At 45.9% G+C, this 14,866-nt stretch overlaps 1 protein-coding gene across 1 annotated transcript; it reads left to right on the top strand.

Annotated features, from left to right (window-relative positions):
• The first annotated feature begins 387 nt into the window (after window positions 1-387).
• Window positions 388-7,331, top strand: ATP6V1G1 (ATPase H+ transporting V1 subunit G1). Its single transcript, XM_060101010.1, has 3 exons — window positions 388-557; window positions 4,216-4,316; window positions 7,033-7,331. The coding sequence occupies exons 1-3, from the start codon at window positions 476-478 to the stop codon at window positions 7,204-7,206; spliced, it is 357 nt and encodes a 118-aa protein (XP_059956993.1). The 5' UTR covers window positions 388-475; the 3' UTR covers window positions 7,207-7,331.
• Window positions 7,332-14,866: the final 7,535 nt, after the last annotated feature.

Below are 14,866 nucleotides of genomic sequence, written 5' to 3'. Positions count from 1 at the left end.
GCAGTGGGCAAAATAGGGGAAAGTGATTTGACTTGGCCCCTCCTCTCTGGATCTCGATGTGAGCTTACTGTAAAGGGAGGGATTACTGCAATAACGACGTCGCACAGCGGCCACAAAGATGGAACCAGAGAAAAGACAGACCTTGAAAGGGCCTTGAGCTGCGTGTGAGAAAGGAAGACAGCAACAGCAGATCCTGCGCAGGCGCAGTCAAGGAGCTCTGGTCTCCCGCCTCCGTCCCGCCCCGCCCCGCCCCGCCTCGCCCCCGTCCCGCCCCGCCCCGCCTCACTTTGCCTCTTCCCCTCCGAGTCACAAGACGCCAAGTGAAGTCAGCTGACGCGGCGTTGCGAGGGTCACGTGATGGTGGGCGGGGCGGCGGGCGCAGGCGCAGATCTTGGGCGGCTGGGTCAGCTGACCCGAGGGGGCGAACGCGGCGATTTAGGCCTGTCTGAGGCGTCTCGGAGACGCCGCTGCAGCTATGGCCAGTCAGTCGCAGGGCATCCAGCAGCTGCTCCAGGCCGAGAAGCGGGCCGCCGAGAAGGTGTCCGAGGCCCGCAAGCGTGAGTTTGGGGTTGGGGCAGCCAGGCGTGGCGCGAGTCCAAGAGTTGCGGGCAGGCCGCGGGAGGTGGTGGTAGGTGGGTAGGCTAGTAGATAGGGCGTGGAGACAAAGTGGACGTCCTTCTTAGGGTCTGGGGGTGTGTGTAAAGTGGATTATCCATACGGAACGCGTTCTCCCCCTTCGCACTTACTCCTTTGGGGTCCTCCGTCTCACTGTAGGGAGCCACCATCTACACTTTTGCTCAGTCTGGAAACAGTCCTTTTTGCCACGTCTCAGACCCTCCCTCGTTCGCCATGTTTAGTCAGTTGCCAAGGTTTATTTGTTAACTTTTTCTCCATCCCTGCAGCCAGCATCTTAGTTCAGGGCATCAAGTTCTTAACTTCTCCCGTAGTAGCCTAATTCGTTAATTCCTTTCATTTGTTTTTTCAATGCTGTTAATACGTGCCAAACACAGTACCTGGGACATCTGTGGTCTTTATTGCGGTATTCAAAGCCCCAGTGAAGGAAGCAGATTTGGGGTAGATTAATTGCAGGTGAGAGGAGGGCTAGAGTCGAGAAGTGTGAGGTTGCTCAAGAACTTAACAGGTGGATCGAATCTAGATTGGTGAGTGGGAGGCTTCCTCCTCTCTTCCATTTGGTTCTCCTCACTGCAGTCAGTCATACCTCTCAATTGCAAATATGACTTCCCCACCGCCCCTATAGTTAACAAATGTTTAGTGCTTGCAGAGTAAAGCCTAAATTCCTTAAGAGGGTGTCGGAGGTGCTTTTGCATCAGGCTGTGGCTTTCTTCTCTAATCTCCCTTTTAGGTACTCGCTCCAGACATAGTGATTCCTCAAAGGCACCTTGGTTGATTTCACCTGCAAGCCTTTGCACAGCTGGTTCCTGATTGGAAGAGCCTTTTCCTAGGTTACTCTTCACCCTCTAACACTTAGGCTTCTTCCGATATTAAAATTTAGGCAGTAGTTCTTGCAGGAAGCCTTCCCTGACTTCATCTTTTCCCCTCAGACTAGGCTAGGAGTCCTCCCCAAGTACCTATTCCCGTCATCACTGTGCAGTAAGCTGTTTCTTTATATGGCTCAGTCACTAGACTAAGCTCCTGGAGAATAGGGACTATGTCTAATTTAACTTTTATATCTTCAGTTTCCCATCTGGTGAGATAGATGTTTCTATTCCTATTTGACAGATGGGAAAAATGAGGCTCAGAGAAAAATGGTATGACCATACCCTGGGAAACAACATAGCTGGGGTAAAATACCCAAAACTATTAATCTTAGTAATTTTTTGGTGTTTTTTCCCCCAGAATAGGATTTATACTCTTATCCCATACCCAAGTAGATTTCAAGCATGGCTCTTTTACTTTCTCAATTAGGGGTTGTGTGGTACTCTGTATTTCATTGGAAAAGCTTTCTTTGAGAGAGCTGGAGATGGGAACAAGACTTCTATTCTTGCTCTGGTGACTGGGAAGTTCTGTGTTCCTCACGGAGTATTTCTGATCATGACCTTGATGCAGTATTTCCAGAATAACTTCTCAGAGTTTGTCCTGTGATGGCTCATCAGCAGCGGAAGTTGTATCTGTTGGGAAGCATGTGAGAATATTTGGGGGAAGTGCAAGAACAGGTACTTGGCATATAGTAAGAATGATTCTGAGTGCCTTGGAGGTAGGGGCCATATTAGACATCTTCCTTTATCCACTCAGGCCTGGTGCAGGGACTTGTATATCTCAGGTAGCTATTACATAGTGACTGAAAGAACTTGTTTTAAAGGAGTGAGTTTATGGCTAATATACTTCTCAGAATTTTCAGTGGTTAGGAGCAGAAGTATTGAGAAGACCTATAATTTGAAGAAGTTACTCTCTTTCTTTTTTTTTTTTTTTTTTTTTTTTTTTGGTGGTACGCGGGCCTCTCACTGTTGTGGCCTCTCCCGTTGTGGAGCACAGGCTCCAGACGCACAGGCTCAGCGGCCATAGCTCACGGGCCCAGCCGCTCCGCGGCATGTGGGATCTTCCCGGACGGGAGCACGAACCCGTGTCCCCTGCATCGGCAGGCGGACTCTCAACCACTGCGCCACCAGGGAAGCCCTACTCTCTTTCTTGATCTGTAATTATGGTTGACACACCCAGTTAGGAATTGGGAAGAGGCAGTGCATGATGTGGTAAAATGGTCCAACCCCAGTTTTTCATGAAATCATTGCTTGGATCATAAACTTTTTAAAAATTTTGTATGTGATTTGTCATTGGGAGTGAAACAAAATGCTGGCCTCCACATGTAAGGCCCACAAAAAAAACAAGATTTAAAAGAAATGATTTCCTCCTCAGATATTTTTAGGTTTTCAGAGAAGCCAATCAAATTTGACTTTGAAGATGTTTGCTGACAGGCGGAGAATGGTTTACCTTAAGTAATTAATTCAGGGAGCCATAGTTGTTGGGAGTGATCAGGACAGTGGTATTGTGAAATTATGTGGAGCTACTGCATAATGTTCAGGTTATGTTAAAATTTGTTGGTTTGGAAAAGAACCTTGCCTTTGGAATATGGCTTTGAATTTATAGCAGATGAGGAGGACAGCATGTGGGGCATTGGGATAGAAGTTGGCTCCAGCAGACCTTAAATAGTAGGCACTAAATAGGACTGGAGTAAATATATACTTGGAGAAATAGTCCTTGTGGGGCTTAGACACCTATTGATTGTTTTAGACTAGCCTCATGGAGGATTGATGTCATGGGGTCATCACCAGTTCAAAATCCTGTTGTTAATCAGGAGGTGGAAGGTTAAATTCAGTTTCATTCATCTACATGGGCTGACTGGGATTTCGGCAGTTGCTATACAATGAATTATAACAGCTTGCTTTTAGATGCAGGATGTCTTTTACTCTGAATTAAATAAATCCTCAATTGATTTTCTAGGACCTGCCCCCCTCCCCCACCATCCCATTTGGGTGTCTTAGAAGTTTGGTGAACAGGGAAACTTGGTTGATCTTGTGGCCTGTTTTCATAAAGCCTCTGATAGAACCTAGAGAATTTTTCCAGCTTTATGTTAAACTATGCTCTTCTAAAAACCAGAGCCCCTGTGTCTCCTCACTTCTTAGATGCTTGTGCAGTCTTATGACCAGTGCTCCCCGTTCAGAATTCCTTCCCAGAACCACTTTTACTTATTTCCTTGTGCACAGGCATGGGTTTTAGTTTCCAATATTACATCATCTGTTTCATTAGTTACAGTTTAGGTTGGTGTCCCTTGGGAGTGTATTAGCCTCCCTGCTAAGCTTCTAAGCCGAGCTCCAATTGTAATCAGCATACTTAGGTGTTTACTTCTCAGGAAGAGAAAGAATTCCTTGGATGGCTAATGTCGCCCATTTTATGTTGGTTCTTAGTAGTTGAGATTGAGAGAATATTCTGACGCATTCCAAAATTTTTTGCATCATTTTTACCGTCTACTGTAGGTATAGAAGGCGGTCCCTTTTATCTAGTCACTTCCTTCTTAAGTACAGTCTAGTTAAGTACAGGAGGCAGGAGCTTGTACTATTAGTTAGCTCTGAATTCCCTCCCTCTTCCCCATGCATGTCTCTTGAGACTATCTTTAAACTTTTGTGCTTGTTTATTAGAATTTACCATCTCAGTCTCTGCTTCCTCTTCTGCTTGTCTCTTAACCACTTCCTTTGAAAACAGGAAAGAACCGGAGGCTGAAGCAGGCCAAAGAAGAAGCCCAGGCTGAAATTGAACAGTACCGCCTGCAGAGGGAGAAGGAGTTCAAGGCCAAGGAAGCTGCGGTGGGCTCAGTTTATTTTCATCACTGCCTTAGTTTCCTGAAGCTTCCTTCTCCTCCTCTTCCCCTTAGGCTCTCAAAATATCCAGCGTAGGTCAGCGATTCTGATTCTGGTAGAAATTTGAAAATTTGGTTATTGGATGCTTAGGCTGAATCTCTTAAGGTGATTAATTTTTAACTAACATTTGAATCCTAGTCTTCATTTATTCAGTTAAATTATTGAATTATTAATAGATATAATTAGATATTAAATATAGATAATTTATAGAGATAAGTTATTTAATATCTATATTGAATATAGATATTATTCAATATCTTTTGAACAGTTAATGTATGCCAGATGCTAGAGGATCAGCTGTGAACAGGAATAGACATGGCCCTCATGGAGTTAAGCGTACAGTCTGGTGGTCAGGGACACTTAGTAATAAAATGTCTGGTGGTCAAGGACACTTAGTAATAAAATGTAAGTCATGCAAACCGACGACTGAAGAGGGCTGTAATGGTCATAAACATAAATCACATGGAGCCCCACTTTAGTATAGTCACTTATCAGTAATATAGGCTAGACCACAATGTGTAAGATGCATATAATAATACAAAAACAGATACAGAAAGTACAGAGAAAGTAGGGAAAATTCTGGAAAAGGGAAAGGATGGAGGAGGCTTCGTAGAGAAAAGAACCTTTGTCAGGACTCCTGGATACAGGCAGCAGAAAACAGTTCAAACTGGTTTAAGCAAAATGGAATTTATTGACCTATATGATTGGAAGCCCAGGTAAAGGCTAAGGTTATTTTGATCTAGGAGCTTAAATAATGCTCTCAAGACTATTTCCATCTCTCATCTCTGCCTTTGGCTTTGTGGTTTTCATTCTCTAGTTCTACTGATACATTGTGGCCTCCACTAGTTCCAGGTACACACCCTCCCAGGTGCAAGTCCAGTGATTAAAGGCTCATGCCTCCCTGTTAGCATTAAGTAGGAAAAGTTTCGTTCATCTTTGCAGTGGGCGATGACAGTACTATTCAGACTTAAAATGGGTCTCTGATTCGTGAACCAGGGCAGATTGGTGCTGTAAGTTGTCCGACTGCCCACAAGACAGAGTAGAAATACTCTGGACAGGGCAGCCATCTTGTCATCTTATTTTTGTGTCATGCTGCAGTTGCTTATAGAGACAGTATCCGTGTTGCACTATAAGGATGAGCTCTGAATTTTTCTAGCGGTGTTTCATTGTAACCTCTTCACTTTTTTTTTTTGCGGTACGCGGGCCTCTCACTGTTGTGGCCTCTCCCATTGCGGAGACGCGCAAGCTCAGCGGCCATGGCTCACGGGCCCAGCCGCTCCGCGGCATGTGGGATCCTCCCGGACCAGGGCACGAACCCGTGTCCCCTGCATCGGCAGGCGGACTCTCAACCACTGCGCCACCAGGGAAGCCCCACTTGGACCTCTTTGAGCCCTGGTTTCCTCAACTGTAGAAAGGAGAGTGATAGCCTCCTCATAGGTTATGGAGGAATAGGTAACAGGTCACATGAGAGGATGCTCTGTACACTAATGTGTTACACAAATGTGAGGGGATATAGTTGTAAACCTTCGTAATGAGGCGACAGCAGTTTAGGTGATGCAGAGAGTCAGGCGCAAACAAGTGATACCCTAAGAACCCGATGGGTCACATTCAATAAAGTAGGCAGAACCGTTAACAAGGAGAAGACAGTGGACAGTAAAAGAAAACTCGTCCATCAGTGTGTGTGAAGTTGTAAATGGAAACTGAAGAGGTGAGACATCCATGCACTAAAAATTTCAAGCAATAAAACAGGGCAACAATGAAGGGATACTTTCCCTCTCACCCAGACCCACAGGCCTCTTTAGAGATAACCACTGTTAACAGTTTCTTGTGTATTCTTGTAGAATATTTCTATTTGAAAGAACAGATGTCACGTATTCTTAATACTGGTGAAACCACTGTTGAACTTAAGAGCTAAAACATTAACCAGTAATGGTGAAACTGTATATTCCTCCTAAATTGTATTGCCCTTGTGTTTGTTATTTTTTAAGAGCTTTTTTTTTTTAAAACAAAACAAAACAAAACACCATGGGGCTTCCCTGGTGGCGCAGTGGTTGAGAGTCCGCCTGCCAGTGCAGGGGATACAGGTTTGTGCCCCGGTCCAGGAAGATCCCACATGCCGCGGAGCGGCTGGGCCCGTGAGCCATGGCTGCTGAGCCTGCGCGTCCGGAGCCTGTGCTCCTCAACGGGAGAGGCCACAACAGTGAGAGGCCCGTGTACCGCAAAACAACAACAACAACAACAAAAAAAACACCATGTATCTACCCCCTTTAAAACCGCACAAGGAGACATATTACTGACCACCAGGCCTCAGTTGTTAGGTCTTTAGGTTCATTCCAGTCTCTGGTTAAGGCTGCACATGAAACTGTAGAGGGATGTGACTGTGTCATTCTCCAGGATAATTTCCTGGCAGTGGAAATGCTCTGCAGTTTGTTTACCTTTTGATAGATGTTGAAAGGTCGGCCACCCAAGTGATTGTATCAACTTCTCTCAATAACCACGGGAACCCTGACTTCTCTCACGCTCTTCAGTCATGCTGCTGATTATTTATATTCATTATGAGACTGGGTTTCTTCAAAAGTCAGAACATTGCTTATTAAATGTTGTTCCTGCTCAGCTGGAGCATCGTCCTGACGTTCCCTCTGTCATTGCTCCCCGACTCCAGGCTCTGGGATCCCACGGCAGTTGCAGCACTGAAGTGGAGAAGGACACCCGGGAGAAGATGACCATCCTTCAGACCTACTTCCGGCAGAACAGGGATGAAGTCCTGGATAACCTCTTGGCCTTTGTCTGTGACATCCGGCCAGAAATCCATGAGAATTACCGCATAAACGGATAGGGGAAGAGCAAAAGCGCTGTGCCGTGGATTGGCATTTTAGATGCCTTCATAGAATATGAGGCTTTAACAAGGCTTGGGTTATATTCTTGTGAAAAGGCATTAAATTATTTCTGTATATTATATAATAGGTCCCTTCACTTTTTGCAGAATAGCAGTCGTAGCTTCTTTGTACAAACTTATAGCCTATCCAAAGATTTTATCTTTTTACCTCATATTTCTTAGAAACTTAATGGGTATATGTTGTCTGCTTTCCTATGCCTTTTCGCTCAAGTGGCATATTACGAACACTGACTTTTTCTTTCTTAGATATAGTTTTTTTTTTAAATTTTAAGTCATAGCTTTATGTTGCAACTCTACTTGTTCAAAAGTTATATCATGAAGGTTCCTTCCTATGACCTTAGATATAGTTTTAAAAAAATTTTCTTAAGAAAGAAAGGGATTAAATTTTTTTTTTTCCCTAAATCTTTCTTGAAGGTCAGGGGCTTTATCTATGAAAAAGTAGTAAATAGTTACTTGTAACCTATGTAAACAGCCAGCCTTAAAATAGTCCTTTCCGGCTAAGAGAACAGTGGGTACTAGTATTGGGCTGCTTTTGGTTTCTCTTATTTAAAATTACTAGATGATAGAATTCAGGAACTTGTTGCATGTCACTACTTGGTGTACTGATACTGTACTAATAATCATTTAAAAGTCAAGACTCTGTCATGCATATTTTTCCCCTCTGCTTCATCCTCTTTGATAATGCAAAATGCACTTTGACCCAGATGTTCTGCAGAATTTCACTAAGGAAATTAAATTAGCACATGTATCACACACATTCACATACATACTTAGAAAATATTCATGGTACGTATCTTAGCAGGAAGGAAATCACTTGTGATTTCACCCAACAACTGTTTTGAAAAACAGCAAGCAGGGGACTCCTCTGGTGGTCCAGTGGTTAAGAATCCACCTTCCAATGCAGGGGACAAGGGTTCGATCCCTGGTCAGGGAACTAAGATCCCATGTGCCGCGGAGCAACTCGGCCCTCGCTCCGCAGCTACCGAGCCTGTGCGCTCTGGAGCCTGCTCGCCACAACAAAGACTCATCGCAGCCAAAAAATTTTTAAAAAACCACACACACACACACAAAACAGCAAGCAACTAGTAGACCTGAAGTTTGCCTTTTCTCTAGAGCACCCTGTCCTGGGGCAGCCTTGGACAGGTTATCAAGCATATTTCCTTCCTGGTGGGCTAAATGCTCAGTGTAGTACCTATAGTAATTTCACTCTAGCACTTAAGAATTAAATGCCCTCTGGACTTCCCTGGTGGCACAGTGGTTAAGAATCCGCTTGCCAATGCAGGGTACACGGGTTCGAGCCCTGATCTGGGAAGATCCCACGTGCCGCGGAGCTACTGAGCCTGCGCTCTAGAGCCTCCCTGCTACAACTACTGAAGCCCACGCGCTTGGAGCCCATGCTCTGAAGCAAGCGAAGCCACCACAACGAGAAGCCCACGCACTGCAACAAAGAGTAGTCCCTGCTCGCCGTAACTAGAGAAAGCCCGCGCAGCAACGAGGATCCAACGCAGCCAAAAATAAATAAATTTATATGAAAAAAATGCCCTCTGACCCACTAGAAGCTGAAAGTCTTCGGCTGCAAGATAACTTCTGGTATGTAGAAAACAATTGAAAGAACATGCTGAAACTATGGGGGAATTAGATGGCCTTTTAAAAAATTGTATCTTATGTGACTGAGGATGGGTGGATCTCAGTCCACTTGGCGTCTCTAGTTGCTGTTCCCTCTTACAGAATTCCTCATAAGAATTTTCTATACGAGCTTTTCCATTTTTTACTGTTTAAGCACTCCAGTAAGGCTTGCCATGCCATTGAAACTGCTCGTCAGGGTCAGCAATGATGACCTAGTTGGGGTCCAATCCTTTGCCTGCTTGACCTTCAGTATCATTAGACAGGGTTGGCTATTCCTTCTTGAGCTACTTTCTTAGCCTCCCTTCTGCAGCCGTGTGCTGCCTTGCCTCTCCGCTCTATTGCTGGTTCCCTGTCTTTTCCTGTGGTTTTGTTCTTGTATGTCTCTACATCCCCTTTTGAGACCATCTACATCCCCTTTGAGACCGTCTACATTTCATGGCTTTGATACCATCTATATTGAAGACCCAAATTTGTATCTCCAACTCTCCTGAACTCTAGAATTCTCAGATTGCTTATTTGATGTTTTCATCTAGTTATCTAATAAGCATCTTGATCCTAATATGTCCCAAACTATACCTGGTTTTGTTAGGACTTTACTCCTGGTATTGCTAAGTGTATCCAGACCACGGTCAGCAGTGTCCTGGACCTCTACCCACTGGATGCCAGTAGTAACCTGTCAGTTGTGACAACCAAAAATGTCCCCAGACGTGGTCAGATGTCCCCTGGGGACCAAAACCACCCAGTTGACAACCACTGTTAAAGCAACAACAAAATTATTGAAAGTACCACACGATCCCTGGAACATTCTAGGTACTCAAAAAATGTTTCCTAATTTTCCAAAATTTGGTTCTCCTTTGCTCATCCTAATCATCCTTGATTATATGTCTAATAATAGCTCTTATTTGTTGGTATAGGATATACTCTGAAGTCTCAGTGGCTTAATACAACAAAGATTTCTTACAATGTTTGATACATGTTGGGTGACCAAGGCAGCTGTTCTCCATGTGGTGATGCAGTGATTCAGATCACTTCCACTTTGTGGCTCTACCATTTTAGCACATGGTTCCCATGATTCCAGAGGCAAGGGAAGAAAAAGTTGGCAAACGTGCACCAGCTAGTCTGTGCTTACGTCCTGAAATAAATGACACTTGTCCTCAGCTCATTGACCTTCGTGTGTCACATGAGCCAACCTGACTGCAAGGGAGGCTAAGAAATAAGGCAGATCCTGTGGTTATTTGGTGAGTAAAAAATATCTCTGCTATAATTGCCAACAGTAGCTTTCTCCATGCCAGCTAGTGACCACGTGCATTGTTCACGAGCAATAATATATATATATATTTTTTGTGGTACGTGGGCTTCTCACTGCTGTGGCCTCTCCCGTTGGGGAGCACAGGCTCCGGATGCGCAGGCTCAGCAGCCATGGCTCATGGGCCCAGCTGCTCCGCAGCATGTGGGATCTTCCCGGACTGGGGCACGAACCCGTGTCCCCTGCATCGGCAGGTGGACTCCCAACCACTGCGCCACCAGGGAAGCCCCGAGCAATAATATTTTGAAAGGCATCTTTTTTCCCGAGTAGTGGGTCTCAACAGTGGGTTTCAAATGTTCAGTAAACCATGTTGTAAACAAATGTGCTGTCATCTAGGCTTTGTTCTATTTATAGAGCACAGGCAGAGTAGATGTAGCACAGTTCTTAAGGGCCCTAGGATTTTCAGAGTGGTCAGTGAACATTGGCTTCAACTTCAAGTCACCAGCTGCATTAGCCCCTAATAAAAGAGACTGTCCTTTGAAGCCAGGCACTGACTTCTTTCTAGCTATGAAAGTCCTAGATGGCATCATCTTCCAACATAAGACTGTTTTGTCTACATTGAAAACCTGTTGCTTAGTGTAGCCACCTTCATTCATTATCTTAGCTGGATCTTCTGAGTAACTTGCTGCAGCTTCTACATCAACAATTACTGAATCATGGAGATGGCTTCCTTCCTTAAACCTCATGAACCAATCTCCGCTAGCTTCAAACTTTTCTCTGCAGCTTCCTCACCTCTCTCAGCCTTCACAGAATTATACAGAGTTAAGGCCTTGCCCTGGATTAGGCTTTGGTTTTAGGGAATATTGTGGCTGGTTTGATCTTCTATCCAGACCACTAAAAACTTTCACCAGGGATTTCCCTGGTGGTCTAGTGGTTAGGACTCTGAGCTTCCACTGTAGGGGCCCGGGGATCGATCCCAGGTTGGGGATCTAAGATTCCGCAAGCTGCGCAGCACAGCCAAAAATAAATAAAAATTTTAAAAAACCAAAGTATTTCTTCTGGTTTTGACCCAGTTTCCTGACAAATAGCATGTGACTTGTCTAACTCCTTGCACATTCCTACCAAGGACAGTGGTGTGTCTAGGCCCAAGCTCTCATGTGCATATCTTATAGGGGAGTACTCACTGTGTGATGTGACTCCCAGGATTTCGAATCAATGTAATGGAGCCAGGAGCAATGGAACGTACTGTGGGATGTGCTTTTGGAAATACTTTTTAAGATGGCTCTAATTAGTGGCCAAGCCTAGATTTGAACCCAGGTCTGCCTGACTTTCCAGCCTGGGTTGCTGTATGATTTAGTTCAATTTATTCTATGGCAATGTTTCAAGCAGTGTGTTTCTAAAAGAGAAAGTCAGTGACTCTACAACTGGCAGACGAGTTCCAAAAAACAAGATCTAATTTTTTTTTTTTTTTTCTTTTTGCGGTATGCGGGCCTCTCACTGTTGTGGCCTCTCCCGTTGCGGGGCACAGGCTCCGGATGCGCAGGCCCAGCGGCCATGGCTCACGGGCCCAGCCGCTCCGCGGCATATGGGATCCTCCCAGACCGGGGCACGAACCCGTATCCCCTGCATCGGCAGGCGAACTCTCAAACCACTGCGCCACCAGGGAGGCCCAAGATCTAATTTTTGATCTTTGCCTTTTCACTTACTCATCCCATGGTTCTGAGGCTCTCTCCTGTCCTGTCTGCTGCCACACTTGAAGATTCTTCCAGGCCAGGAAGAAGTTCTTTCCCTCTTGCTTCACCAAGGTTGCCAGCTAGTTGGCAGCTAGCCCTCAGACATGGGCCTGTAACCCTTGCAAACATGACAGGACGAAGGGGCAAATGCTGAGTAAGGGTGGCTTTGGCTGGGGTTTGTGGTTATTTGGATTTATCTGTAGTTGAGGCCCTGATCATTTCATTCATAGCTATTCATTCGCTAATTCAGATGTGTGTAACAATAGCTGGGGGCCAGCTCTGAGCATGGGCAGGAACAGCTCTGTGCCCCAAAGGTTTATTCTCCTTTTGGGAAAGGGGACACTGAACAATGACCATAGCGAGTGCTAGGTGTGGCCATAGGTTAAGGAAGGGTAACTGAGAATGGGGGACTGGCCTGGGCTCAGGACAGGAGAGGGCTCCTAGAAGAAGGGCCCTTTCAGCTGAGATCTGAGAACGTGTCAGTTATCTGGGCAATGAGTGAGGATGAGGTTTGAGGGTTACCTTCCAGATGGAGGAGGATGGCAACCACTGAGAACTGGAAGTGAGAGCACCGGTGTAGGAGGAACTGAGAGATGGTTTGTGCTCTTGGAGCTTAGGGTTTTCAGAGGTTGGGGGACAGTGGGTAAAGATGAGTACAGGATAGGCTGCGGGGTGGGGAGGGGCTTGGGCCTACAACAGAGAGCCTTGTGAATCCATCAAGATAGCGCCACTGAAGACTGCTTTCCAGTGGACTTTACTAGGCATTACTCACCTTTTATCAGATTTCATTCATCTTTCTTCATTCTCCATGGAGCCCCCATTCCCTCACACCATAGTGCTAGGCCTTGCCATTTGCTGTATTTTCGGAGATGCAAAAGAATTGCCCAGAAATGCAGTTCACTTTTTTCTTTTTTTAAATTTATTTATGGCTGCGTTGGGTCTTCGTTGCTGCGTAAGGGCTTTCTCTAGTTGCGGCGATCGGGGGCTACCCTTCGCTGCGGTGCACGGGCTTCTTGCGAGCCACAACTGCTGAGCCCTCGTGCCACAACTACTGAAGCCCGTGCGCCTAGAGCCGATGCTCCACAACGAGAACCCACCACAATGAGAAGCCTGCAGTTCACTTTTACTCAGCACTTTCTGCCAAGCACTTCATCATCTCATTTAATTCTTAAAATCTCTCAGTTTAGCAGATATTCTTATCCTTTTATAAATGAGGGAATTGAAACTCAGAGAGGGGAACCGGCTTGTGCAAGTTCACATGCCAGTGAGTGGTGGAGCCTGGTCAGCCAGTTCCAAAGGTCCACATCTTCTGTGCCTCCTTAGCAAAGGAGGCTGATGTGTCAACGTTCAAGCTAGAGTGACAGGCAGTGAGAATGCAGAGTGAAGGTAGCTCGGCAGAAAGGGCAGGAGTATGACATCCGGCTTCATGTTGGACGTAGGCCTTGCTGGGGAGGCAGGATTTATTTATTTTAAATTAAACCTATTTTAATTTATTTATTTTTGCTGTGTTGGGTCTTTATTTCTGTGCGAGGGCCCTCTCCAGTTGTGGCAAGCGGGGGCCACTCTTCATCGCAGTGTGCGGGCCTCCCACTATCGCGGCCTCTCTCGTTGCAGAGCACAGGCTCCAGATGCGCAGGCTCAGCAGCTGTGGCTCACGGGCCTAGTTGCTCTGCGGCACGTGGGATCCTCCCAGACCAGGGCTCGAACCCGTGTCCCCTGCAATAGCAGGCAGACTCTCAACCACTGCGCCACCAGGGAAGCCCGGGAGCAGGATTTAGATGGTGACCAGTTCACACACCTGTCCCAGGATCCCTTTCAACATCTAGTCAGCAGGTAGGAAAACTCCCAACAGCCCATGAATCTTGCTCCCATGCCCCCAGATTGTGTTTTGGGAAATTAGGCAAACTAAATAGAGATCTTGTGTGTCTTGCTCAGTGGTACCCAGAACAATGCCTGGCACTCAGCAGGCACTCGATGTCGATCTTTTGATGAATAAATGAATAATTTTAGTAGCCTGCTTCCTGGATGCTCACTTGTCTGATGAATGAGGATGCTGCCTGGGCAGCATCAGCTGCTTATTCCTCAATCACTGCTCTGCTCGTGCCCCCAAGCACTCCACCTCTGCCTCTGGCAGAGCATGAAGACAACTATATCTGCTGAAATTAAAATTGCACCCATATTCTGACTCGGCAAGTCCACTTGTAGATAGGCAGGCTGTGGCATATACCCGGCACTGTGGCTATGACCATCCCAGCAAGGCCTGTGAGCAAGAGTGGGAATTCCCCTTACATGCCCACGAGTGGAGAGAGGCAAAGGAAAAAAAGAGCCTTCCTATTACAATACATGGAGGTGTACGCACCCCTTAAAAAAAACCAGACAGAGGGGAGTGTTCTGGCATGAGGTGAATGCCAAGGAACTTTGCTGAATGAAAAAGCAGGGTGTCCAACAGAATAGATAGAACAGGTTCCCTTTTGTGTAAATGCACAGTGTACACATCTGTCCGTACCTTTCTATGAAAACGTACGCAAGGTTAGTGCTTTTCTCAGGGAAGGGATTAGTTGTCACTGTAGACACCCCTGAAGTCTTGAGTGATGGTGCTGGGGTGGCAGTCAACGTCTAGTGAGCGGCCATCACGTGTCCTGCAGTTGTGTACACTTCACACCGATTATCTGATTAGAGCTTTACACAATCCCATGAAACAGTATCATCTGTTGTTTACAGAAAACTAAGGCACAGAGAGGTTAAACACTATAGCGAAGATGACCTAAAAAATCGGAGGCACCTGGCTTAGAGCTCAGGGAGCCTGATCCCCCAACCGATGCTGTTAACACAGTCCACATATAATTTTTCATTAAAAAAACAAGTCCCTAAGAAATGTCTGGTCCAAATATTTCTTCATCCACCGGGTCCCGTGACTGTCAGACATGGGCTGGACCTCAAAGGTAAGCCGCTGCTCTCACGACGGGGAGACCGAGGCTCCGAGGGGGGCTGGAAC

The sequence above is a fragment of the Mesoplodon densirostris genome, chromosome 6, assembly GCF_025265405.1.
Source record: "Mesoplodon densirostris isolate mMesDen1 chromosome 6, mMesDen1 primary haplotype, whole genome shotgun sequence".
NCBI lineage: Eukaryota > Metazoa > Chordata > Mammalia > Artiodactyla > Ziphiidae > Mesoplodon > Mesoplodon densirostris.
Note: the sequence above shows the minus strand (reverse complement) of the source record. Positions and strands in the feature narration are given on the sequence as shown.